A 27425-nucleotide genomic window follows, 5' to 3' on the forward strand; every position below is an offset into this window, starting at 1 on the left:
ACGCAAAACACTCACTAGGGCGCCTGTGGCCGACTGCCGTAATTCTTGATGTTTGCCGCCGCCGTGATGCCGCAGACGATGACAGGGATCCCGCCCCCGATCAGGTAAAACCTAGGAGGGGACACAGGAAGCCACCGCTCATCAGCCAGTGAGTTTAAGGTGCGCACATTTCATGACGGCCCAGTCTTTCCTTACAGGTCATCATTCCCACTCCAAGAATAAGTGGCAGGTTAACTTGTACAGGATGCTGTGTTAGCATAATGTTTCTTAAATTTAAACAAGTTTTGTTTAGATGTGTTTTTTTTTATTTCTCTCTAAACACAAGGCCGACCAAGTTTCCAGGCTGAGGAAAGCTGGTCATGCTCTGCCACCCTGTGGACAGGCAGAGGAACACTCAGCTACCGCGGGAGAGTTTCAGTTTATATACTTGCTCTTACAGGGGGCACCGTGCTGTCTGTGTGTGTGTGTGTTTTGTTAGATTCAGCTGGTGAACTGGTCAAGTCCAGAGGGACTTCCAGATTTCACTGCGCCCTCGTGCAGACGAAACATGTAACGACATATTAACTACTGATGGATGTCTGGCTAAGCCTGCACTTCCTGGACACTCGAGTGTGTGTGTGCTCATTCCCAGTCCCCGAGATCAGGCCGGGAAGGTCCCAGGTTCCCAGCAGCTCCACACGGGCACCAAGAACGGAAGGAGACTGGGGAGAGGGGCGCGGGGAGGGGAGTGGGTGCTGGTCCCAGGGACAGAAACGTTTTTTGGGCCAGAGCTTCTTGGAGCTCTCTGAGATGAGAAACAGGCAACTTTCCGCCCTGGCTGGGTCCCCCTGGGGACGGTCAGGGTCCCACGTCTGCAACTGCCACTTCCTGAGGCACAGCCTGAATCCTGAATGGGCTGGATAAAGGCAATACGCCTAACACATTTTCTTCCATAGACTGTTTCTTAGTCATGTTCACAGGTACTAAAATTCTTAAATACGTTATTAGCACTATAGAAAGAGACAGCTAATTACATTATACAACCAGAGCCCTGTCTTCTCTCTCACATTAGAGGGAGGCCAACACCCACAACCCTCCGCTCCGCCTACCATACTGGTTCCCACCTGCTTGTTCCCTGAGAAGGCACCGTCTCCTAAATTATTCTTCGGTTCTGCATCCCTTTCCGCCCCTCTGACCTCTGACCCCGCCCCCCCCCCCGGCCAGGACTTGCTATCATCAATTAGCCCGTGTTGGACAGCTTTACATCTTCCCCACGCCTCTCACTTTCAGCCTATCCTCTGTTCAAGTTTTCTCTCTCCTCAAACTCTCCCCAGCCTGCCGCCTTCCTCTCTCCCTGCAGTGCAGACTCCCGGGAAGACCAGCGCCAGCACCTGCTGCACCTCTGACACCTGAACACGAGGCTCCTGGAACCGTGTCTCTGAGACCAGAAGTCTCAGGCACCCCTGTCCCAACCCCCACCAGGTGGCCAGGCTGCGGGGGCTCCCCGGATCTCACTGTCACTGTCACAGGGAAGGAGGACCCAGGGGGAGGAGCCTGCACTGTCTAGAGCTAAAGGGGTACTGGGGGTCATTCAGAGGCCGCCTGGGGTTGGGAGCCCAGGCTGGCTCTTACTCAGCTCTGGGTGTTTTTCCTGCGAGCCCAACAGATGGAAACCGCTGCTTGAGGACAGGACTCCCAGGCTCTCAGCCAAACACCACCTCAGTTCTCGTCATGCAAGTGACAGAGGTGGCCGGCCCCGTCCTCTCTGACCCAACTCTGGCCGAGCCCTGCTGCCGCCCCTGTCCTGGACGCCCCCAATCTTCTGTGTTCTCCAGGTGTTTCCTTTCAATTCAATTCTTTATTTTTAAACATCAGAATACTTTTATTTTTTAAAATTTTTTCTTTTATTAAATTTATTCAGGTAGCATTGGTTAATAAGATTATATAGGTCTCCAATGTACATTTCTGTGATTCATGATTCTTCTTTTTATTTTCCATGGCCCACCTCTTAAATCACAGACATGGCTCAGGAACCATTCTTGTCCTGACTAACTTCTCCCTGGGGGGTCTTGTTTATGTGACCCCACCTGGAAACATCTGCCCCATCTACAGGATGCCTGCCTCGTTTTCCCTGTTGAGCACCAGAATTCAAAAAACGCCACCTTTCCACAAGAAAGAATGGTGAGCCTACCTCCCCTGTGCCTATTACCTCCACCCCCCCATTTATGTTTCTTACATGATTTTTTTCAATTAATGGAAGCACCATCTGCTGAGACGACCACCTGGTACTTCAAGCTGGCTGATGAAAGACTGACCACCCTGATGTTGTATGAAGATTATAGACCCAACGACCTCAGCTGAATTCGTTTATGCTCAGGGTGAGTTCTGCCTTAGCGGTCCCTGAAATAATTCTATTTTTACCAGTCTCTAAGTGTAAAAAAGTGAAGACCACTGAGTCCCAGCTCCTGGAATAGATATTTGCAGCCATCTTTATACATCTCTCCCTCATACACCTCTTAAACCCAGGTGGTCACCAACCCGAGAGAAGCCTCCTCAAGCCTCTTGAGCGTGTCCTCTCTCTTCTCTATGCCACTCTCTGGCTTCAGCCTCACGGGAACCCCCCCTCCCTAGTGCCCTAAGCGAAGTTCCTTCTTCCCAAGCATTCCAACTCAGATTCTAGACTAACGCATGGCTGTCTTTCTAAAAAGTCACCTACTCAAGCTATATTTCCTTAGCTAAGAATCCTCCAGTGGCTGCCCACGTTCAGACGGGGCCCCCAAAGGCCTGAAGCTCAGCGTTCACGTTCACCCCGAATCCCTGTGTCTGTATGTCACCGACCTCGGTTCCAGCCCAAGTTCAGTGCTCTGAGCTCCTCAGCTCACCACCTAGTCCTCTAGCTGAAGTGCCACCCGAACCCTTGACTCCGATCACTGATGAAGGCTCTCGCCAGAGCTCACACAGTTCATAAGAGCCCCCTTCCCCATCAATGGCTGCTTTGGTTGTATTTTCAAAAAATGTATCTCCACTATACTTCTTATACCCTCAACAGTCAGTTCTTCACGCGCCTGTCTCCGCTAAGACTGTAGTCAAGTCCTTGAGGCCGGGAGGGTTTCTTCAGGCCAAGTCCATACCCAGCATTCAATAAACTCGAGAGACATCGGTCAACTTTTACTCACCAATCCTGCTAACCCACTAACAGTGTTCTAATGGTAATGGGTAAAAAAGGGCTTAACTCTAAAACCATTCTGTCTTTTGCAGAGAATAAGAAAGCTGATGGCCCTGGCTGGTTGGCTCAGTGGTAGAGCGTTGGCCTGGCGTGCGGGGGACCCAGGTTCGATTCCCGGCCAGGGCACATAGGAGAAGCGCCCATTTGCTTCTCCACCCCCCCCTTCCTCTCTGTCTCTCTCTTCCCCTCCCGTAGCCAAGACTCCACTGGAGCAAAGACGGCCCGGGCGCTGGGGATGGCTCCTTGGCCTCTGCCCCAGGCAATAGAGTGGCTCTGGTCGCGGCAGAGCATAGCCCCCTGGTGAGCAGAGCGTTGCCCCTGGTGGGCATGCCGGGTGGATCCCGGTTGGGCACATGCGGGAGTCTGTCTGACTGTCTCTCCCCGTTTCCAGCTTCAGAAAAATACAAAAAAATAAAAAAAAAAAAAAGAAAGCTGATGAAGCCAATGCATCCCTGAGCCGATTAAAGCCTATGGCCTGACCCCAGGAAAATAACATCAGCTCACTTCTCACGGAGCCCGTGATGCAGCCAGCCCCTCCCTTAGTGCTCCAGGCACGCCGTTCTCCCTCGGGCCCACTTCACAGGTGAGACAGAAAGGCACAGGGGTCCGGACGTCATGCAGGACCTGTCTGGAGGGGGCACAGCCAGTACTCCACTCCAGGAAGCCCAGCTCCCATCCATTCTCTACTGTCCGAACTCACTCCGCGGTTCTGTTACCACGATGCTTCAGTAAGTTTCACCGTTCACATAACGCAGTAAACAGAGGCGTCAGGTACCTGAGCATCGGTCTCGGTGGGGGAGGCAGTTCATCGGGATCCTGGCACCTCTTCGCTTTTTTAGTGACCTGCTTATAGATGTTCCGAGCTGTCACTCCCACCCACAGGACCGTGGCCAGGGTGGAATAATGAAGAACTATCCCAACCTAGAAAGAAGATGGAAAAACACATAAACTGAAAAGAAAAGTAGAATTCCCCTTCTCAAACATAAAGGGTAATAGCTGCTAGTGAGGCTTATCAAAAAGACCGGTGAGGCGCTGGCCGGGTAGCTCAGTCAGTCAGAGCGTCAACCTGACAACGCCAAGGTTGCAGGTTCGATCCCTGCTCGGAGCATATACAAGAATCAACCGATGATGGTGTGAATAAGCGGAACAACAAATCAATGGTTCTCTTTCTCTCTCTCCCCCTTCTCTCTAAAAATCAATAATTTTTTTAAAAATTGGTAAATTTCAAAAAAAAAAAAGATCTGATTCAAAAACAGTATGAACAACTGACTCCTTTGCCTGCTAATGAGACAAAAAAAGCACTCTAACTGCCGTGGAAGAGAGGACTATGTATTCTCATAGCAAACAAGCAGCTGGACCTAGGAGGCCCACAGACTACAAGGGATACCCAAGGTGACCCTTAGTACACCACAGAACGGGTTACCAGACAACAGTGGATCAAAGACACGCTTCTCATAGATGCAATGTTATAAGTTAGAGTTCAGAGTCTAAAGCCCATTTTCAGGAGTAACATAGAAGGCAAGGCAAAAGTCACAGCACACAAAATAAGCTTCAGAGTTAGAGACCCAAGTTCTAATCCGGAGCTCTGATGCACAACCAAGGTCAGAGAGCAATATGAACAACTGGTGGTTAGGAGGGGGGATCTGGGGTCGGGAAGCTTTGCCGGATCCACCCCTTACCTGCAAGTCACACACCTTAGCAAGTCACACAACATCTCAGGCACGGTGAGGTTTCAATTCAATGCTATAAAGGCATTTAGCACACTGCCGGCTACATAGGCAGCGACTGATTAAAAAAAAAGAGCTATGAAAATGTTCTCTCTCTATAAGTAACTTTCCTCACTTGAACAGTGGGAGGGGGGGTTATCAAAATTATCCCTGGGGTTTTTAAAGGGATTGAATGGGCAATATCTGGAACATAGTAGTGGCCAATAAACAGTGGATCACTGTAATATATTTAAATGAATGCACTAATCAAGTTTCTTCAAGGAGGGTACGGAGGGGGGGGGGTGCATACCGTATGACCCGTGTTTGAAACAACCCTGGTTAAGGATACAATTCTAGAGGAAGAGCTCTACGAGGCCGAGAGGTTTAAAACCTATTTTAAGAAAAATAAATGGACGTGTCATTAACGCATCAAGGATATAATTCAGTTTTCTTATCTGACTAATTACTTCCTATCTCTGTGATCATTTTTTTTCTTTTATAATTATAGCTAAAATTCTATTAATAAAAATCTCCAAGAAAAGGAATTTTCATTCTAACTGGATGGCTCTCCAATCTCAAGAAAATCAACTTGACTGACATTATCAGACGTAGGTTAATAACGAAAGCATTTAGACTGCTGCCCAAAGTTCATTTGAATGGGAACCAATCCGCAGGTGAGACCTGGTGACAGGAAAGCGTGAGTATTGTTCTGCAGGGCAGAACGAGGGGCGTCCCAGCCGGGGGAGCGTCACTGTCCTTGCAAGGACCCTGCGAGTGCTGACAGGGTGGGCCCAGCCCAGCCACACGAGGGAAGTCAGAGTTACAGTCTCAGGGACAACAGCGGCTCCTGGTTCCCTGGTTTCACTGACCGCACTGCAGAAGCAAAATTTACAGACAGAAGTGGGACGAAAAGCGTAAAATAACACGTTGAGCTGTCTGGCGTCGTCCCAAGTGCTGGCAGTAAAAATAGCACAAGGAAATTTGGCACGCGGGAAGCAAAACAGTCACGAGGAAAGGCCAGTCCTGACTGAAGGGCAGGCGGCCCCACCTCAGTGGGAGCTTCCTCCGGCGCGGAGGTCAAAGGGCGAGACGAGGAAGCGGTTTCCAGCACAGGAGGTGCAAGATGGAAAACTCTTTCTATTGTTGTATAACTGACATACGATGTCTTATTAGTTTCAGGGATCTCTCTCAGCGAGTCGGTATTCACAGACATTACAAAACGGCCCCGGCATGTCTAGGAACTACCTTCTACCATCAGTTACTATGGGATCAACTATATTCCCTATTCCTTATGCTGTACATTAAACCCCGACATTTATTTTATAACAGAAGTGTGTACCTTTTTAACCCCCTACTTATTCTGACTACCCCTAAACCCCTCTTCCCTCTATTTCCTAAGAATTCCTAAAGTTTGTGCACCTTTGGTGGGGGTGCAAACTGGAGCATCGTCGTCCAGTGGTTGTTAACGCCCCTGAGGCACGGACTAGGAGACTGAGGCAGGGAGAAGTGAATCGTTCAGCTCGGGCCACGACTCAGACCCCCCGAGTCTGTGGGTTCCCGGGGCCCGTGCCCCTTCCATTATGCCACGCTGGTACTTCCTACCTACCTGGTAAAGCCAGCGACGGGGAGTAAGGGGCGCTCCGAGCCCGAGAGCGGCATTTAAGGTATGCCTCTGCCACCCAAGAGCCCCCGCGCCTTGAGGCATGGAGTTAGGTCCCTTAGACCCCATTCACGTACTTATGGAGCATATCAGGAAGAAGGGCATTCGAGGGTTAATACGAAGATAACACATTTGCAGTCGTTGGCAAGTAGCAAGCTCCTGCTATTCCCTGATTAAACTTTCCCAAGGCGCCTCATAACACCGCGGCTGCAGTCCCCTAGATAACAGACAGAAGAGGACACCTGAGAAGGTCAGCTGGCACTCTATTTAGCTGATGAAATCATGGAGTGGTAGAGCAACAAGGTCACTTAAATGAGATCCCGCCAAATCCTCTCACTGCGTAGCTAAGGAAACCAGGGACCAGAAAATTAACGGTTGAGCAATTATCTGGCGGTACATCACGACCCGAAACCCAGATCCCTTCCAACCTCGACAGCAGGCCCTGCTCCTCTGTCACTCACTCAGCTCCTTTTGCGAGACAGTTAAAGCTTCTAGAAAGTACCCCAGGTGTCACCTGGAACCGACTTAAGAGCCACAGTGAGAAATACCTGCCTGGTGGCACCTTTCATGACCCCACCCGATTACTGCAGGGCGGAACCAGGATCAGAACCTGCTCACACTGTTCCTAAGACATGCATGCTTCAGAACGGAGATGAGACAAGACACTGAGAAATACCTGCCTGGTGGCACCTTTCATGACCCCACCCGATTATTGCGGGGCGGAACCAGCATCAGAACCTGCTCACACTGTTCCTAAGACATGCATGCTTCAGAACGGAGATGAGACAAGACACTGAGAAATACCTGCCTGGTGGCACCTTTCATGACCCCACCCGATTATTGCGGGGCGGAACCAGCATCAGAACCTGCTCACACTGTTCCTAAGGTATGCATGCTTCAGAACGGAGATGAGACAAGACTACAGGAACTGTGTGCGCATATCAAACTGCACGTCACGTACGTGCACTTTAGGGTTCAGTTTTAGAGATGGAAGAACCTGAATGGTCATCTGACTTAACTGGCCCAAGCTACTATTTTAGAGCAGAAACACCAAGCCCCCACTAGGTTAAGTGACCAGCCATGCAGGCTGTTCTGGAAGACACAGACTCAGAACCCACCTGCTGGTGGCCGGAACCCCAGGCTGCTCCTTTCTGCGTCTCCCTTCCCCCTCCCGGCTGCCCACCCACGGGACTAAGTACGAATTTCATCAGCAAAGAGAAGCAAGTCATGTCTGAGTCAGAAATACCGAGAGTGAGGCTGTGCTTTTCACAGAAGGGGAGCCATTCTAAAAGCAGAAAAGGACGAATGGAAACACATAGACCTGCCTTTCCCTTGGCATATACAATACATTTTTAACAAATGAACATTTGTTTTAGCCCCTGAAAACCCACTGCAATTCTTCTCCTTTTCTTTCTAGGGAAGGTATACAATACCATTCAGGACAATGAAAGGCAGTCATCTTTACAATGCTTTCTTTCTATGCATGTCCTTGGTGAGAGAAATGGACGTGCCTACTTCAAGAAGTCAATGACTATTTTTTTTTTCAATAGAATTAAGACCATTGCTACCATGGTGCGCTAAGTCCTCTCCTAATAGAGGATGCTAAAAATGGCTCTCAGGGTTGAACGATTTCTACTCTTTGCAAACAAAGGCCTTTCTGTTCATTCACCCCACTAACATTTGCCGAACACCTACTATGAGTCAGGTCCTGTGATCAAATCAATGCAGTCCCTGCCCCTGCACAGCTTAGAGGCCAGAGACAACCAACAGGTAAAGCACTGGCCAATTAGAGTTTAGCAGGCACTCCGGAATTTAAATAAGCACCCCAGGATCAAGAGCGGGGGGGGCAGACAGGGACTCTGAGACAGCACAGCAGCCAGACCCGCACGCTTAGTGGGAGGCGGCCCCGTGAAGAGGGGGAGACAGACAGGGACTCTGAGACAGGACAGCAGCCAGACCCGCACGCTTAGTGGGAGGCGGCCCCGTGAAGAGGGAGGAAGACAGACAGACAGGGAATCTGAGACAGGACAGCAGCCAGACCCACACGCTTAGTGGGAGGCGGCCCCGTGAAGAGGGAGGAGACAGACAGACAGGGACTCTGAGACAGCACAGCAGCCAGACCCGCACGCTTAGTGGGAGGCGGCCCCGTGAAGAGGGGGAGACAGACAGGGACTCTGAGACAGGGCAGCAGCCAGACCCGCACGCTTAGTGGGAGGCGGCCCCGTGAAGGGGGGGGAAGACAGACAGGGACTCTGAGACAGGACAGCAGCCAGACCCGCACGCTTAGTGGGAGGCGGCCACGTGAAGAGGGAGGAGACAGACAGGGACTCTGAGACAGCACAGCAGCCAGACCCGCACGCTTAGTGGGAGGCGGCCCCGTGAAGAGGGAGGAGACAGACAGGGACTCTGAGACAGGACAGCAGCCAGACCCGCACGCTTAGTGGGAGGCGGCCCCGTGAAGGGGGGGGAAGACAGACAGGGACTCTGAGACAGCACAGCAGCCAGACCCGCACGCTTAGTGGGAGGCGGCCACGTGAAGAGGGGGACAGACAGGGACTCTGAGACAGCACAGCAGCCAGACCCGCACGCTTAGTGGGAGGCGGCCACGTGAAGAGGGGGAGACAGACAGGGACTCTGAGACAGGACAGCAGCCAGACCCGCACGCTTAGTGGGAGGCGGCCACGTGAAGAGGGGGAGACAGACAGGGACTCTGAGACAGGACAGCAGCCAGACCCGCACACTTAGTGGGAGGCGGCCACGTGAAGAGGGGGAGACAGACAGGGACTCTGAGACAGGACAGCAGCCAGACCCGCACGCTTAGTGGGAGGCGGCCACGTGAAGAGGGGGAGACAGACAGGGACTCTGAGACAGGACAGCAGCCAGACCCGCACACTTAGTGGGAGGCGGCCACGTGAAGAGGGGGGGACAGACAGGGACTCTGAGACAGGACAGCAGCCAGACCCGCACGCTTAGTGGGAGGCGGCCCCGTGAAGAGGGAGGAAGAAAGGACAGGAAACTGGATCCGGCTTCTCTACACGTAATAAGCTGACATGAGTGAGACCGACAGCTACCTGCCTTCTTGTCGGCTCCCAACAGGGTTGTTTTCACACGTACAGGAACAGTCTAAAACGGAGAAGCGCCCCGCCCAGCTGGGAGGTCATACCATCCACAGTGAACAGCCGTGGTAAGTGCGAACAACGACTGAGCACTCGGTGTGTGCCGGGTGCTCACCGAATCCTCTCCACAGTGAACAGCCGTGGTAAGTGCGAATGACGACTGAGCACTCGGTGTGTGCCGGGTGCTCACCGAATCCTCTCCACAGTGAACAGCCGTGGTAAGTGCGAATGACGACTGAGCACTCGGTGTGTGCCGGGTGCTCACCGAATCCTCTCCACTGTGAACAGCCATAGTACGTGCGAACGACGACTGAGCACTCGGTGTGTGCCGGTGTGTGCCGGGTGCTCACCGAATCCTCTCCACAGTGAACAGCCGTGGTAAGTGCGAACGACGACTGAGCACTCGGTGTGTGCCGGGTGCTCACCGAATCCTCTCCACAGTGAACAGCCGTGGTAAGTGCGAACGACGACTGAGCACTCGGTGTGTGCCGGGTGCTCACCGAATCCTCTCCACAGTGAAGAGCCGTGGTAAGTGCGAACGACGACTGAGCACTCGGTGTGTGCCAGGTGCTCACCGAATCCTCTCCACAGTGAACAGCCATAGTACGTGCGAACGACGACTGAGCACTCGGTGTGTGCCGGTGTGTGCCAGGTGCTCACCGAATCCTCTCGACGGTCCTCACACGTGCTCCCACGTTGAATTACACTCAGATACGCAATACTGGATAGATCATCTGCCTCTGGTGCACGGCACCTGTTAACGCGGGGCCACCCATGGCCTGCCTGCCTTTAGTTATTTACTTAGTTATTTTTAACGGTAAGCATTCAAGAATTTACCAGCAAGATGAAAGGTAAGACCTTGAAAAACAAAAACCCATCCTGAAACACGGGATCCCTTTCAGCCAAGAAAACCACCAGCGGGTACCCTACGTTTATCATCCCCGCGCCTTCCTTTTCTGACAGTTTTATTGCACACTTCATTAGAAGTGTACTGTTTCATTTCACTTACTTTTATCTTTCTAAAAAAAAGATAACGGGGGAAATGTAATTTATGGTGCTGAGACACATAGTTACGCATTGTTGTAATTCATTAGTTTTGACTCTCGCATAATATTACAGTTTATTCATTCACTCTCGCGGTGACAGGCATTTGGGCTGCTTCCAGTACGGTGCTACTGTGTGTGGTGCTGCTATGAATATTCATGCGCACATGCATACCCATGCGCACCCCACTGTCACATATGGGCAGGCGCATTCTCCGAGCCCAGGAGTGGGACCGTGTCCCAGGTCACATGAACGCTCAACTTGAGGAAGGCAAAGCCTCCCAGAGTCATCCACGTACCTCCCCTCCCCACACACGAGGCATAAAAAGGGTCTGTGGACCCACCCGCTCCACAGCTGGCATCATCAGGGCAGGCTTCTGCCCACAGAGAAGGCATCAAATGCTAGCTCTCTGTGACCACTGGTGACGCTGGACATCTCCTCAGGTGCACACTGGCCCCGCGTACTTACAATTCTACAAATGCCTGCCTAATCACATGCCATTTTTTTCTTTCTACTGGGTTTTCAGTGGTCTTCTCATTGATCACATTTTTTAATATGTTTTTTATTCTAATACTGTCAGTGGTTATATATTGAGAATGCCATCTTGTGTTTTCACTTGTTAAGAGATCTTAACAAATAAAAGTTCTTATGTTTAATTTAGTCAAATTTATCTTTCTTCTAGTCAATGCCAGGTTAGTGCCATATTAAAGAAATGCCTCCTTATCCCAAGAGTTGGGATATCTAATATGAATTTAAACATTCTGGTTTGGGCATGTAAGTTTTTAATATACTCAAGAGTTGACTTCATAAAAATATGTCACAAGGTATAGATCCATTTTCATCTTTTTCCAAAAGGACTTTCCCTAACTCCCTTTACTGAATAGGGGGTCTCGCTGTACCCACTGACGAGGCACGCAACCTCTGTCTTAGAGCACAGTTCCATGCAGGTCTGCTCCTGATCACCCTATTGCATTATGTTGGTCAATTTATTGATCCCTAAGCCAAACACTAGAGTTTTAATTACAACAGCCTAATTAGCCCTGATGACTAGGACAACCTCCCTACTCTAGCTTCTTTTTCAGAAATATCCTGGCTATCTTCTTCTTCTCTTTTTTAAGTGAGAGAGATGGGGACAGAGAGACAGAGATGAGAAGCATCAACTCATAGTTACGGCACTTTAATTGTTCATTGGTTGCTTTTCATATGTGCCTTGTCCAGGGGCTCCAGTTGAGCCAGTGACCCCTTGCTCCAGCCAGTAACCTTAGATTCAAGCCAGTGACCTTCGGGCTCAAGCCAGAGAGCAGAGAATCACGTTGAGGATCCCATGCTCAAGCCAGCAACCTCGCACTTAACTTGGATGAGCTTGCGCTCAAGCCAGCAACCACACAGTTTCAAACCTGGGACCTCAGCATCCCAGGTGGGCGCTCTATTCACTGTGTCACCTTGGTCAGGCTGTCCTGGCTATCTTTAATCTTTTACTTTTAGGTAACCTTAGAACCACGTGAAAAGGAGAGACTGTTCCAGAGATGACTGTCGGACCCACAAGCCGGACCCGGGCCAGAATGGAGGTCAGTTCCGATAAGCACCCTCGGAGACTGACCACACTGGGTGCTTTGCTGCTGACCTACACCGGCACCTCTCCTGTGTGCCCCTGGCATGCTGGTTCTGGGATCAGGCCGTTCGCTGTCCCGACCTGGGCCAGCAGGGAAGGCATCCTTCTGTACATGGGACTGGTCACTGACCAGCAGCCCTGTCCCTCCTGTCCTGTTCTCTATCGTCCTTTGGCACTTGCCAAGGGGTGTGGGGAGTATCCAAGCCGTCTCACAGCTGCCAAGAGGCGCCTCGTAGGTGAGTTTCCCTTAATCATCTCTGTTAAATGCCACACTGGCCACACTGGGGTGGCTGTTTCTCCCGTCTCTCCTGCCCTCCACACACAAACGTGTCTCGAGCTTTTCTCTGGTCTGCGTGTTTGAACATCATTTTATTGAGGTTCATGAAAAATTCTCTTCTTATGTATATATTAGGAAAACCTGTCCCTTCCTGATAGTAACTCTTCCTATCCTTGAGCCTAGTATAGCTTTCCATTTATGTCTTCTTTAATACCTATTAAAATTTAACCTGTAGTCTTGAACATCTTTTGCTATTTCTAAGTACTTGATATTCTTTGATACCATATAAATGTTATCTTCTTGCCTGACCAGGCAGTGGTGCAGTGAACAGAGTGTCGGACTGGGATGAGGAGGACCCAGGTTCGAAACCCCGAGGTTGTCAGCTTGAATGCAGGCTCATCCGGCTTGAGTGCAGGCTCATTTGGCTTGAGCATGGGCTCACCAGCTTGAGTGTGGGGTTGCTGGCTTGAACGTGGGATCACAGACATGACCCCATGGTTGCTGGCTTGAGCAAGGTGTCACTTGCTCTGCTGTAGCCCCACCAAAAGGCACATATTAGAAAGCAGTCAATGGACAACTAAGATGTTGCAATGAAGAATTGATGCTTCTTATATCTCTTCCTTCCTGTCTGTCTGTTCCTATCCGTCCCTCTCTCTGTCTCTCTCTATCTCTCTCTCTCACACACACACACACACAAAATGTTACCTTCTCATTAATTGTTTTCTCCTAGTTGCATTTCTGCATAATATCAGAAAACTTTTGTATAATGAACTTACATCCACTCTTTTCTAAACATTTCTATTGTATCAAATATATCCTGTAAATTACTTCAGGTTTTTTTTTATATAAATAAGCAAGTCACCTGACAACAACCCAATTATTATTCCTAAATTACAGGTGAGAAAACTGGGACACAGAAACGTTAGATATTGAAATGAGGACTTCAAAGAGCTCCCTGTGCTCCCTTGCACCCCACCGCGTCACTCACCACAGCCAAGCGCAGGAGCAACCGGACGGCTAAGGAAAGATGGTTAAGAAAACGCGGCATACACGTACAATGGCATATTTATTCAGCCACTAAAAAGAAAGAAGGAAATCCTGTCACAGGCAGCAACATGGAAGAGTTCTGAGGACATTACACTCAGTGAAATATGCTAGTCACAGAAGGGAAAACACTGTATCATTCGACTTAAATGAGGTAAGTATGCCGTCGAGGTCACAGAGCCAGAAAGGTGAGTGGCGGCTTCCAGGGGCTGGGGAAAGGCACCGGTGGGCCGCTCTTCAACGGGGGCAGAGGTTCGGCCATGCAAGAGGAAAAAGCTCTAGACACCCGTATATTTACAGTGAACACCCCCCGTACACTGAACAATTTGTGAAGAGGATAGATCTCATTACGGTTTTTTGCAATTAAAAAAAAAAAGGTTAAATCATTTGCCCATTAAAACACAGTTAGAAAACAGAACTGATTGATATCCAAATCTAGGCAGTCTAAACTCTTTCTCTTTTTCTTTTTTTTAGTGAGAGGAGAGGAGGTATAGACAGACTACTGTGTGAGCCCCGACTGGGATCTACCCAGTAAGTCCACTAGGGGGCGATGCTCTGCCCGTCTGGTGATGCTCTGTTGCAACCAGAGGCACTTTTTATTGCCTGAGGTGGGGGCCATGGAGCCATCCTCAACGCCCGGGGCCAACTAGGTCTAATCAAGCCATGGCTGCAGGAGAGGAGGAGGACAAGGAGGGGAGGTGACAGTGGAGTGGGGGGGGGGAAGGGGTGGAGAAGCAGAGGGATCAAACACGGGACTTGCACCCACTGGGCCGATACTCGACCACTGAGCCACTGGCCAGGGCCCAGTCTGAACTCCTAATTACTATGTTGCTTGCTATCATGCATATAAAAAAAATATGCAAACAGAGATATAAAAGTTTCTGTACTTTCTATTCACATATACTCTTATTCTGCAAGAATACTATTTACTAAGGCTACATATGTAATAATTTATTTAAAATTAGGAATAAATACTTATCTATTATTTTATTCATTTTAGAGAGGAGTGAGAGAGAGAGAGAGAGAGAGAGAGAGAAGAGAAGAGAAGAGAAGAGAAGAGAAGAGAAGAGAAGAGAAGAGAAAGGGGGAGGAGCAGGAAGCATCAACTCTCATATGTGCCTTGATCAGACAAGTGCAGGGTTTTGAACCAGCGACCTCAGTGTTCCCAGGTTGACGCTTTGTCCACTGCGCTACCACAGGTCAGGCCAGGAATAAATATTTTTTAATTCTATTTACCACCCTAAGAAGCTTCTTTTTATATCTTACTGTTAAATCTTTTTTTTTTTTTTTTGAGAGTCAGGGAGAGAGTCAGGAACGATGAGCTGCTCCTGTATGAGCCGAGCGGGGAATCAAACCAGCAGCCTCCAGGCGCCGGGACAGCGCTCCAGAGCTGTCTGGCAAGCACTTCACTTTTATTGATTTTTAAAGAGACAGAGAGAGGAAGGGAGAGAAAGCAGAGGGCGAAGGGAAGCACTTGTTGTTCCATTCGGCTGTGCATTTTCGGCTGCTCCCCGTGGTTGCCCTGAGAGGGGCCACACCTGCAACCTTGTTTCGGGACGACGCTCTTAACCAAGTGAGCTAACCGGCCAGGGCCTAAATATTTTTCTAATTCCTATTGTTTTCATCAAGAAATAAAATAATTTTTAAAATCCTACTGTCAGAAAATGTTGCTTCTCCTTCAGCCAAAGTCAGGACTTGGCAAACTGTTTAAGATGCTCAGCATTATCGCCCACGTAACAAGCAGCATGGACCCAAAGATAAAGGGACAAGCTCCTCGCGTCACACGTTCCATTATGAAACGATGACTCAACACCCGAAGTATCCCGGCGAGCTGAAGTGACAGACGCTCAGCTTAACTTAGTTCAAGAAAAATAAACTTTCAGGCAACAGGAACCCTTTCCACTGTCAACGCTCCACCTGAAACTCCTTTGGAACACGGTCCTTCTCCCGCATTTCAGGTTTTCCCTCGGACTCACCGCCTGGCAGACGCTGGCATTTCTGGTTTGGGTTATTCCTCCCACAAAGACGATGCAGGTCAGGAAAATATGGAAGCACAAGTTCACAAGCATGTGCCAGCCCTTGAGACTAATCCTAATCAAACTGTTAAAATAAAAAGAGGAATGTTAACATGCAGGCTAGCACATCTAAAGCAGTACACTACAATATTCACCTTCAAGTTAACAATTACAGTAGCATAAAACACCAAAGTTAAATGCTTAAACATCTTATTTAAAAACCATACACGATCTGACAGACAGACACGCACACATGTATGTTTTTGAGAACTCATTTAACTCAACAGTTTTTTAACATTTAACTTGATGTACTAAAAAAAACCAAGTCATATATGGAACTACTGCCCCCACTAAAGGTTAATGAAATTCTCCATAATAAGAAACATGTTGGCTTTTGTTAGCGCCGATGTCTATGACAGACTTTGCTTCCTGGAGATTTCTGCAAGGCCGTAGTCTCCTTTCCCTGACCTACAACTGCCTGGCACACTTCTCTGGCCTTTCCTAATAAAATGTTGAAGTCTTTCTTTCTTCTCTTTTATTTTAACATCAAAATCTCCTTTTGTTTCTTAACTAAATGTCAAGAAATGCCAAACAGGTCCAGCTTAAATAGGAAAATACACTCTAGCAAAACCTCTTATAAAGTGAGTTTCTGCTTAGCAAATCCCTTCCGTTCACTATTTCCATCCTTAAAAGTTTCTGTAGCTCTGCCTTCCATTAACAAAATCACATCCCGTGCTTAAATGCCAGAAACTTTTTTACAAAGGCCATCTATAAAATAAAGACTATCCCATCAGGGAAAAAAGTCATAGACCAGAAACAGTACCAGAGTCCGGTTCTGGAAGACGCCTCTCCGAGGTAACAGATCTCCACCTGAGCTCACCTGGGCCGGCTCCCCTGCCCTCCCCCTCCCCTCCCCCAACACCGGCCTCCCTCCCACACGCGCTCCCATATACAAACCCGGGAAACCGCGGGATGCTACACAAGGTGAACTGACCATCTTGTGTGCCGATTATTCATGTCCCAAATAGTCGGAATGCACGCTAAAGCCACTGTTCTCCCTTTGGAAAGTCGGCACGGCACGAAACTCCGTGTCCTCCTACTGAAAGGTGGGATACGCGCAGGCTCACCCCGTCGCGCCACCTCCGCGTACCTGTGGTGGTAGGTGTAGCTGACCACGACCGCGAGCAGGCTCAGGAGGAGGATGACGGCGGTGGTGTAGACCACGGGGTGCAGCAGGCTGGCCACCGGGGCGTAGAGCTCAGACCCCGTCAGATCCTGAGGGGAAAACGAGAGCATCGTTCCAGCCGTGCTTTTCTGGACGCGGAACCGCTGAGACGCTCTCCAGGGGCGGAAGCACGCGGACCAACAAAACTCCGGTCCTACGGTTCTTCGTTTTACCCAGGGACTAACGCTCTGTGCTAGTTCGTCCTACCTCACTTTGCCGTCCTAACACTGGGACATATACCGTGAAGTGTGTGCGCGTGCGCACGCGTGTGTATACACACATAAACTTCTGTTCTACCCTAGACTGGTCCTGTCCTGCATCTGCTCTGAAATGTGAATGCTGACATTGCCGAGGGCAGCGCAGAGAGCCCAGGAGACCACATGGGGGTTGAAGAGACGGGCTGACCACAGGGATCACCCTTTCTAATGCTCCTTCACCCTACTCATCCCTCTGCACATTCACCGGCTGATACAACAGAAGACAGCAGCAGTAGCTCTAAGGCAAAAAATAAGTTTGACAAATACGAATGTACCAAACACTGTGCAAGGACGGCCCGGGGGACAGAATGGTTCCTGCCCTGGAAGAGCTGAGCGTCACAGGGGAGAGAGGCGCACCATCAGACCACAACACGGTCTGACGGGGGTAAGGGCAGCGCGGTTACGGACGCAAAGGGCTCAACCATCAGGAAGAGCAATCGCACAATCATAGCAAGTCACTTGCACAGCCTTCACCACGATCCAGGCACTGGGCAAGCATTTTATACAGAGTAACGAGCTAGATACAGGATTAGCCCCATTTTATAGTCTGAAAAATCGAAGGCATGAAGACATTAGGTGCTTGCAGATTAGATCCAGAGGGGAGTGGCTGCCAGGTCTGTGCTCCCCAATGCAGTGCCGATGGCACCTCCTAAAATGAAACGTCTCAAGGCGTCCTTCCTTGCAAAGGACCACAGCAGGTGGGAAGGGGCCCCCGCTCTGGCCAGAGCCACCGTGCCAGAAAGCTGGGGTTGCAGGAGGCAGAGCTATAGACCCACCAGACCCCGTCACTGGGTCACCTCTGTAAACCGACTCGGAGAGCCGGAGACAAGACCTGCGAGGAGGAAAGCTGATGAGACACCGGAAGTGGGCGCAGGGCAGACAGGAACACTGACGCTGGCCTCGACGGTATAGGAAAGCAGGACACGGTGTCCCCACCAGGGAATCGCACGGGGACAGTATGTGACCACAGACCTAAGTTGGTCAATCAGAGCGCCTTAAGAAGCCCCTCGCTGTAACGAATGACAACAGAGACCCACGGAGCCAGACACAAATCACAGTTAATGGGAAGCTGAAGCTACAACACGGAAAACTGAATTCCAGCCTGAGCCCTCCCTACACTGATGAGTCACAAACCTATGACTCAGCTGTTTATTTGACAAATGTTAACTGAGTGCCCACCATCACCAGGCACTATGCCAAGCACCGGATAATCAGGGAAACGCAGGATGTAGTCCCAGCCCTCGAGGGCTTGACAGGCTGTATACTAAGTACCCGCACAGGAAAATACAAGAGGAGAAGCTTATTACCAGGAATGAGGAACAACAGGCCCCTGTGAGAAGCCTACAAGATTAGTCTGTGGTCTTAAAGTACTTGCATTCTGCTAACAGTCCAGATTGTTAGTGGGAAAAGTAAAAATATACATATATCCATACTGGGGCAATGAGAACCAGTTAGATACTAAGAGGAGTAGACACATTCCCACTCAATCGGTATGAGAAGCGACCGTTACCAGCGCAGAAGGAATTAACAGAGGGCAAGCCTTCCATGTCTGCGACTAGGACTCCACGCTCCTTCTACGCACCGGCTGCTGCACATTCCCTTGAGGAGCTGTTCAGTAACACGTCGCCACTTTGTTGCTACCTATGTACATCATTTTGGGGCATAACAACAGGAGACACCACCAACGTGTGACGGGTGTGGAGTAAGGGCCAGAGTGGGATGTATAAACGTGCCTTCCACGGTCCTTGGCAGAAAGTAATTCAGCACAGAGAACTGGGCATTATCTAATAAGACATCAGACCAAGCGCCACTGCAGTTCCCAAAATATATTATATGCTGAATGCAATATTCACGTTGAAAAGAAATCAGTCTTTTTCCAAAGCCAAGTGAGTATGGCCCACCACAAGACAGAAACTGGATTTGGAAATGGAGGGTGATGACTCCTAGTTCCAAGTCACGACTGGAGAAAGCACAAGTGCTACTGTCACAGGTCACAGAGGACACTGCTTCTACAGGGGCGTTCCTGGTGTCCCAACAAACCCGCCTGTCCCCAGTGCAGGAGCGCCCCTGCTGAGAAACGAGCCCGGGACAAGGGGACGGAGAGCGCACACTTCAGGCTTTGCGTGCCAACAGGCAACCCGAGGCTGTTAGCAGGTCCCTGTCAATCACTGATCATTACAGAATTTTAAAATCACTCTTAGCTTTCCAGCATTTAAAGCAAACAACTACTGACTGATTTGGGCCTGTGGGTCAAATGTTTGCCAGGGTTTACGGCCCCTGGAGTGGAGAGAACAAATAAGATATGAAAAGCCTATCTTGATAGCACAAAATTACTGAGAGCATACGACTCTTTAAGACGACTGAGAAGATCAGGATAGGAAGTTGTTAAAGATCCCGAACAAGAAGAGTGAAGTAGAAATGGGAAGATCATTTTTCATTATACCGGTAAACGAATATAGGCTACATTGTGATACTATAACCAAAACGTCTCTAACTACACTGTCCAACAAGGGCCACCAGGAGACACCCTCGAGAAGAAAAAGGGAGACTCGCTCACAGTCGAGTATGACTGCAGTCGGAGATGAGACAGGAGGTCTCTGCCCGCCTGGCTCACAGGACAACGGCTCGGCTCAGAACTAAACGTGCTCCAGGTCACTTTTCTCTATGGAACACGGTTTTAGAAAAATCTGAGCTAGGAAGTGAAAAGTAAGGTTGTCCACAGATGCTAAGCAGTATGAGAACACCTGAGAGAACATGGTAAAAGTCACTATGATGAGAATTATTAAGGGCACAAATAAATGAAAGAAGAGTTCTTGAAAATGTTTCCTCGACAGACAAAAATGCACATATTTTCAAGTTCCGTCTAGCCCGACAATAACTATATATTAAGTGACTGGCAGTTTTAAGGAATTCATTAGCAGCGTATCAATAACAAGGATAATTATAAATCAGTAATTATCTAATGTACCACACTGAACAATGGAAGTAAAGTAGAGAGATATATTAGGGTACCTTCTGTCAGAATATATAGAATTATAAAAAGTTTACCACTGAATTAAAAATAGATCTGATATTAGAAATATATTAAAAAAAGACTATGACTTCTATGTTGCTTTTATATTTCCCCTTAGAAACAAAGAGTAACTTGAAGACTGCGCCCTCCCCACTTCACACCAGACAGAAAGCCTCTCCCAGTTGAGTTATGCACCTCAGTGTGAAAGATAAAACACAGTAAAGCTTTTTGAAGAAAACGAAGAATATCGTTAAGATCTTGAGGTGGGTGAAGATTTCTTAAATAGAAGATAAAAAAGCCTGACCAGGCAGTGGCGCAGTGGATAGAGCATCGGACTGGGATGCCTAGGACCCAGGTTCGAGACCCCAAGTTCGCCAGCTTGAGCACGGGCTCATCTGGTTTGAGCAAAAGCTCACCAGCTTGGACCCAAGGTCGCTGGCTCGAACAAAGGGTTACTCGGTCTGCTGAAGGCCCGCGGTCAAGGTACATATGAGAAAGCAATCAATGAACAACTAAGGTGTCGCAATGTGCAACGAAAAACTAATGATTGATGCTTCTTAGCTCTTCGTTCCTGTCTGTCTGTCCCTGTCTATCCCTCTCTCTCTGTCTCTGTAAAAATAAATAAATAAATAAATAAATAAATAAATAAACAAACAGAACATAATAAGTAGTATTAAAAAAGAACAGGAAAATTAAGAAACTCTGTCCATAAAAAGACAGTATGAAGAGAAGAGGAATCAAGGCACTTCTGCAGGCTCGATGCCGGTGCCCCCACCCTGCTCCCCTCGTCCGTGCTGACATCTATTCCCCCGTGTGATGGTATTAGGAGGCGGGGGCTCTGGGAGGTGATTAGGTCATGAGAGGCAAGTCCTCACAAACGGGAGTACTGCCCACATGAAAGAGACGCCAGGGAGACCCCTGTCCCTTCTACCACGTACGTGAGGACACAAAGGGCCCCCTCTAGACAGTGAACCCTGATCTCGGACATGCAGCCTCCAGGGCTCTGAGCAACAAGCTCCTGTTGTTTATAAACACCCAGTAGGTGGAATTCTGACTCAGCAGCCTGCGTGGGACAAGACAGGCTGGACTGGGAGACGGTCCCTGCAGCGCGTGGGAGAAGACAGGCTGGACTGGGAGACGGTCCCTACAACGCGTGGGAGAAGACAGGCTGGACTGGGAGACGGTCCCCGCAGCGCGTGGGAGAAGACAGGCTGGACTGGGAGACGGTCCCCGCAGCGCGTGGGAGAAGACAGGCTGGACTGGGAGACGGTCCCCGCAGCGCGTGGGAGAAGACAGGCTGGACTGGGAGACGGTCCCCGCAGCGCGTGGGAGAAGACAGGCTGGACTGGGAGACGGTCCCCGCAGCGCGTGGGAGAAGACAGGATGGACTGGGAGACGGTCCCCGCAGCGCGTGGGAGAAGACAGGCTGGACTGGGAGACGGTCCCCGCAGCGCGTGGGAGAAGACAGGATGGACTGGGAGACGGTCCCTGCAGCGCGTGGGACAAGACAGGCTGGACTGGGAGACGGTCCCCGCAGCGCGTGGGACAAGACAGGCTGGACTGGGAGACGGTCCCCGCAGCGCGTGGGACAAGACAGGCTGGACTGGGAGACGGTCCCCGCAGCGCGTGGGAGAAGACAGGCTGGACTGGGAGACGGTCCCCGCAGCGCGTGGGAGAAGACAGGCTGGACTGGGAGACGGTCCCCGCAGCGCGTGGGAGAAGACAGGCTGGACTGGGAGACGGTCCCCGCAGCGCGTGGGAGAAGACAGGCTGGACTGGGAGACGGTCCCCGCAGCGCGTGGGAGAAGACAGGCTGGACTGGGAGACGGTCCCCGCAGCGCGTGGGAGAAGACAGGCTGGACTGGGAGACGGTCCCTGCAGCGCGTGGGAGAAGACAGGCTGGACTGGGAGACGGTCCCTGCAGCGCGTGGGAGAAGACAGGCTGGACTGGGAGACGGTCCCCGCAGCGCGTGGGAGAAGACAGGCTGGACTGGGAGACGGTCCCTGCAGCGCGTGGGACATGACAGGCTGGACTGGGAGACGGTCCCTGCAGCGCGTGGGAGAAGACAGGCTGGACTGGGAGACGGTCCCCGCAGCGCGTGGGACAAGACAGGCTGGACTGGGAGACGGTCCCCGCAGCGCGTGGGAGAAGACAGGCTGGACTGGGAGACGGTCCCCGCAGCGCGTGGGAGAAGACAGGCTGGACTGGGAGACGGTCCCGTGGGACATGACAGGCTGGACTGGGAGACGGTCCCTGCAGCGCGTGGGAGAAGACAGGCTGGACTGGGAGACGGTCCCCGCAGCGCGTGGGAGAAGACAGGCTGGACTGGGAGACGGTCCCTGCAGCGCGTGGGACATGACAGGCTGGACTGGGAGACGGTCCCCGCAGCGCGTGGGAGAAGACAGGATGGACTGGGAGACGGTCCCCGCAACGCGTGGGAGAAGACAGGCTGGACTGGGAGACGGTCCCTGCAACGCACGAATCCTTTACGGGAAGGTCCTGAGCACTAACCACATCCACAATCCCAGTAACTCAGGAGAAGCAAGAGACAACCAAGTCCACAAATCAAAACCAGGCCAAGACTTACATGCGGAACCTTAAACAAACAAGAAACAAACACACTTCATAGGAAAAGAGACCAGAGGCAGAGGGTGGGAAGGTGAGGAGCGTCAGCAGGGACAAACTCCCGGTTATACAGCAAGGAAGCACTGGGGACAGAATGTGCGACACGATGAATATAGTTACCACAGCTGCGTGGTTATTTAAAAGTTGATAAAAGAGTAAATCCCAAAAGTTTTCATCACAAGAAATAAAACTTTGTTGTTGTTTTTTTAAATCCATGAGCTAATAGATGCTAACTAAACTTTTTATGGTAAACATTTCAAAATATATGTAAGTCGAGTCACTATGATGTATACCTTAAACTTATACAGAGTTGAATGTCAATATCTCAATAAAATGAAAAGAAAGAGCCTGATCAGGCAGTGGTGCAGTGGAGAGAGTGTCAGCTAGGATGCTGAGGACCCAGGTCCAAAACCCCGGAGTCACCGGCTTGAGCGCGGGCTCAGCCGGCTTAAGTGCGGGCTCATCAGCTTGAGCGTGGGATCACAGACACGACCCCATGGTCACTGGCTTGAGCCTAAGGTCGCTGGCTTAAGCAAGGGGTCACTCAGTCTGCTGTAGCCCTCCAAGTCAAGGCACATCTGAGAAAGCAATCAATGAACAACTAAGGTGCCACAATGAAGAATTGATGCTTCTCATCTCCCTCCCTTCCTGTTTTTCTGTCCCTGTCTGTCCCTCTCCTCTCCTCTATCTAAAAAAAAAAAAAAAAAAAGATAATGAAAAAAGGGCAAGACCTGAGTAAGAGTATCTTAAAAGGGGTCCCCAAACAGACAATAAGAAAATGAAGAGGTGCTCAATGTCTGTAGTCACCAGAGGAAGGCAAATGAAAGCCACAATGACATACCATAATACCACCACCGAAACACTAACATTAAAGATTTAGAATAGCAAGCACTGGCAAGAATGTGAAGCAAATAAAACTCTCATTATGGGTGAGACCGTAAACCAACACAACCACTTTGGTCAACTATAAAGTAGTATCTACTAAAGCTAAATATAGGGATAGCCTACTATCCAGCAATTAGCTTCCATCAAAAACCATGTACACAGTAGAAGGCACAAGTCGGGGTACTGTCATACATGGATTAGTATGCAGGCATGCCGCTACATGCAAGACAAAGCTAAGTCTCACAGAATCAAGTCATGGGAAAGAAAGACACCAAACCCTCAGGAAGAACAGACGGTACGATTCTAATTAAGTAAGACAAAACTCATCTATCATGACAGCCATCAGAGGATGATGGCTTGAGATGCTGCTGGGAGTGAACTAGAAACACGAAGAGCTTCCAAGAGCTCAAATGTGGGTCCTGATTTTGATGGTAGCTGAATGTTTGTTTTCAGCATAGAACTTTCAGCACACCATTCATTCAAGATCTGCATACTCTGCTCAATATCGCAAAAAAAAAAAAAAAAAAAAAGGAGAAAGTGTCGGTCCCCTTTGATTACCAATTCCACTTGGTAATTAATCCTGCTGATTTTCTATTAAATGTGAAGATAATATTGTATATGCAAGTTACTGGAAACAAAAGAGAGTAATATCTAAATAAATTATGACAGGGACCTATTCAAGGGTAAAGAAGAGTAAGGAAGCTCTTTTGCACTGATATGAGATTTCAGAAAGGAGATTTAGTATAGGGATCAAGAGCACAAATTTCTAGAGTCTAAATTCAGATCTCAATTCCAACACTAACTAAATGTGTAAACAAGGCATGGTGCCTAATCTCTCTGTGACTTTCTTCACATGTAGAATGAGGATAATGGTCACAGTACTATACTTCATGATGTTGTTATGACAACCAACTAGGTTAATGCATGTGAAGACTTCAGAGGAGTGCCTACTACACAAATGATTAATGAAAATTAGTCACCGCCATCACCATCACCGCCATCACCATCACCGCCATCATTATCACCACCATCCTCTCACCATAAGATCTCATCACTATAAAGTCTACTGCTCTATGGAAATTACCATGCTGGGAAAATGGGGATTCATGAAAAAAAATGAAAGAAAAAAATGGAAGAAAGTGTTTTTATTATGGTTTCAATACACCTGAAAATCTCTTTGACAATATTCAAGAAATGAATCTTAATGCTTACCTGCTGTTTTATGGAGAAAGTGAAGGGAGAGGGGTGAGAGGCAAGTTCTCACCATTCATGTGTAGAAATAATTAAAAGGTTTGATGAATAGGAACTTAGTAAAATATGGTGTAAACAGAAACATGATTAGCGCTCATGTGCAATTATGTAGCAAATGAAGCCCAAGTTTGAGAAATCCAGCAAGTTTTACGTAAACAATATTTAAAAGCAACCCTAGAGAGATGTAGAAACACATGAGTGCCCTTCAGTTTCATGGATTTCTGGGTGAACACAACAGCAAAGGGGACGCAGGGTGTAGAAATTATTATATCATACCTTCACCACTATCACCAGTTAAACTACATACATGGTTTGACCCTGACCTTTATTTACCTACTCGCTATCTAGGTTGCTGGGTTGTTTTTTTGTTTGTTTTCGACTGGCCAGCTCCTAGAATCCCAGAATCCCTCCTGACCCAAATGGCTATCTCTAGTCATCTATTTCAAACAGACCCAATTTCTGCTCTGGATCCCACGGAGACCTGACAGATACGATGGGTTACTCTGGGATGGCTACTGAACCAAACTGTGGTATCTGTTCGAGAATTACAAATATATATATTCTTTTTGTCCCATGTTTTAAAATAGAAATTTCTTTGACTTGCTATATAAAACCAAGATAAGTTTTCCAGAAAAACAGAACTTTATTATTCAAAATAGTGTCAAGTAGGGGAAAATATGTTGACTTCCAATTTTTAAAAAGAATTGCTTTTTTAGACATATCTGAAAGTAGGTATGGTTTCCTTTAACTTCCATTAATGTTTAATTAGCAACTCTAAAAATCCCACATATAATTTTAATTTTGTCAATAATTTTAGGTATGTTCCTCATTGCTGCCTCTAGGTGGCACAGTTATATTTAAGAAAAGCAAAAGAAAGGATATGCTTTGAAAATAGAAAAAAATCTTAGTACTACATTTTAGCTTAAAAGAATTGTGTATTGCCATTTTTTAAAAGATTAAAGTATGAAAGATAAAAGAATAGCTTATTTCTTCTGAAAAGGGATTACATTAATTTAAGTAGTTTAGAAGAACAGCTAGGATGTTCGAAAATAGATGCTTTAAACTGGTCTTGGATGAAATAAGAATAAAAGTTTCACATGGTACAAGTATGTCACTACCAGTGAAGCTTATAAAATTCCTTTTTTGTGTTTCATTTATTTTTTCCAACTTTTTCTACTTCTCTGTTAGATAAGTTTCAGACAAAGTTGTATCTATTATTTTTCCTTCAGTACTTCATTGCTTCTCATTATTTTGTAATCAAAACCTAAATTAGAAAATACTTTCAAACTGAAAGAGAAATGCTTCATGCTTTATTCTGAAAGGTTACTACCAATAAAGTACGAACTTGTAGAAACTAAACTCACTCTTACAGAAATCAAACCTTTTCTAATTGTAAGGAAATTCCTAAACTATCAACACAAACTTGAAATCCAAGACGATAAAGGACTTACATAAATACAGCTGAGTCTGAATAGCAGAGCCTCTGCCCACTGTCCCCTGGGATTAATAACAGGTAAGTGGATGTCACTGAAAAGACAAGCCGCACAGCCTGCTAAGTATCCTGTTTACTCTTCCTGTTTGACAGGTAGGCCGGGTATAACTAGGTTGAGGAGCAGAAAAAAACAAAACAGGCTTGAGAAAAATCTATTCCTATTCCAGCTTCTTTTAAGACCATTTCTAGTAGTAAAGAGCCTTTAATTTTTTTTCAAGAAAAGAGTAAATCACAAAAAGCAAAATGTATCAAATTTAAGGCTAGTTAATACTTTCACAAACTATTGTCTAGACAACAGGTTCAGAGCTGGAGGCAGAAATCAACGTGGGTGCCGGCACATCCGGGAGAGCCTCCGGCTGTTTCCGAGACTTGTCTTCCAGGTTCATTAGCAATGCCCTCCACCATATTCTAAATACATGTATAGATACTCCAGGGTGTTCATATCTAATACTAACTGGAATATAAAATAAAAATTAGCATGACTAATTTGATAATTATTAGGTCACAGATCAGATTCACATAAATAACTCACTGGTGAAAAGACCTGTCCCTAGATACTTTAAAAGCTACAGTTACTTTAGTGAAGATTAATAACGATAAATAACAGAAAGCATCAGCTTGATTAGCATTAGAACTGCAAAGACATGACTTGTCTCAACACTTTGTTACTTGCAGTGTGACTAAACTGAAATTATCGCCATTACTCTAAATTCAAAAGAAGACCCAAGAAAAATCTCTCTATTCACTGTTTATCTTTGGGCAAATGAGTCACTTAATGGGCTGACAGTTGGACTATAAAGATGTCTCCAAATCTGAAGGTCAAAGTCGAGGTGAACTGATTCACTTACAAAAGTTTACTGAAAATCCCTATACTAACTTCAATCCCATACACTGCACTTGGTAGGAACTCAATTTCCCTTTAAAATGAGAATTACAGCAAACATCACCTTGTACTAAAAGGGCGCCATTTATGTTAAAAGTTTTAAAAGACAAATTT

The 27425-nt window shown here is 48.2% G+C and overlaps 1 protein-coding gene across 1 annotated transcript in view; it reads right to left on the reverse strand.

Annotated features, from left to right (window-relative positions):
• ADGRA3 (adhesion G protein-coupled receptor A3) overlaps window positions 1–27425 on the reverse strand; it is a 114680-nt gene that overhangs the window by 1753 nt on the left and 85502 nt on the right. The window contains 4 exon segments of the mRNA XM_066384744.1: window positions 16–111; window positions 3981–4126; window positions 15641–15764; window positions 16830–16954. Coding sequence (XP_066240841.1) covers window positions 16–111; window positions 3981–4126; window positions 15641–15764; window positions 16830–16954 — 491 coding nt within the window.

The sequence above is a fragment of the Saccopteryx leptura genome, chromosome 5, assembly GCF_036850995.1.
Source record: "Saccopteryx leptura isolate mSacLep1 chromosome 5, mSacLep1_pri_phased_curated, whole genome shotgun sequence".
Classification (NCBI taxonomy): Eukaryota; Metazoa; Chordata; class Mammalia; order Chiroptera; family Emballonuridae; genus Saccopteryx; species Saccopteryx leptura.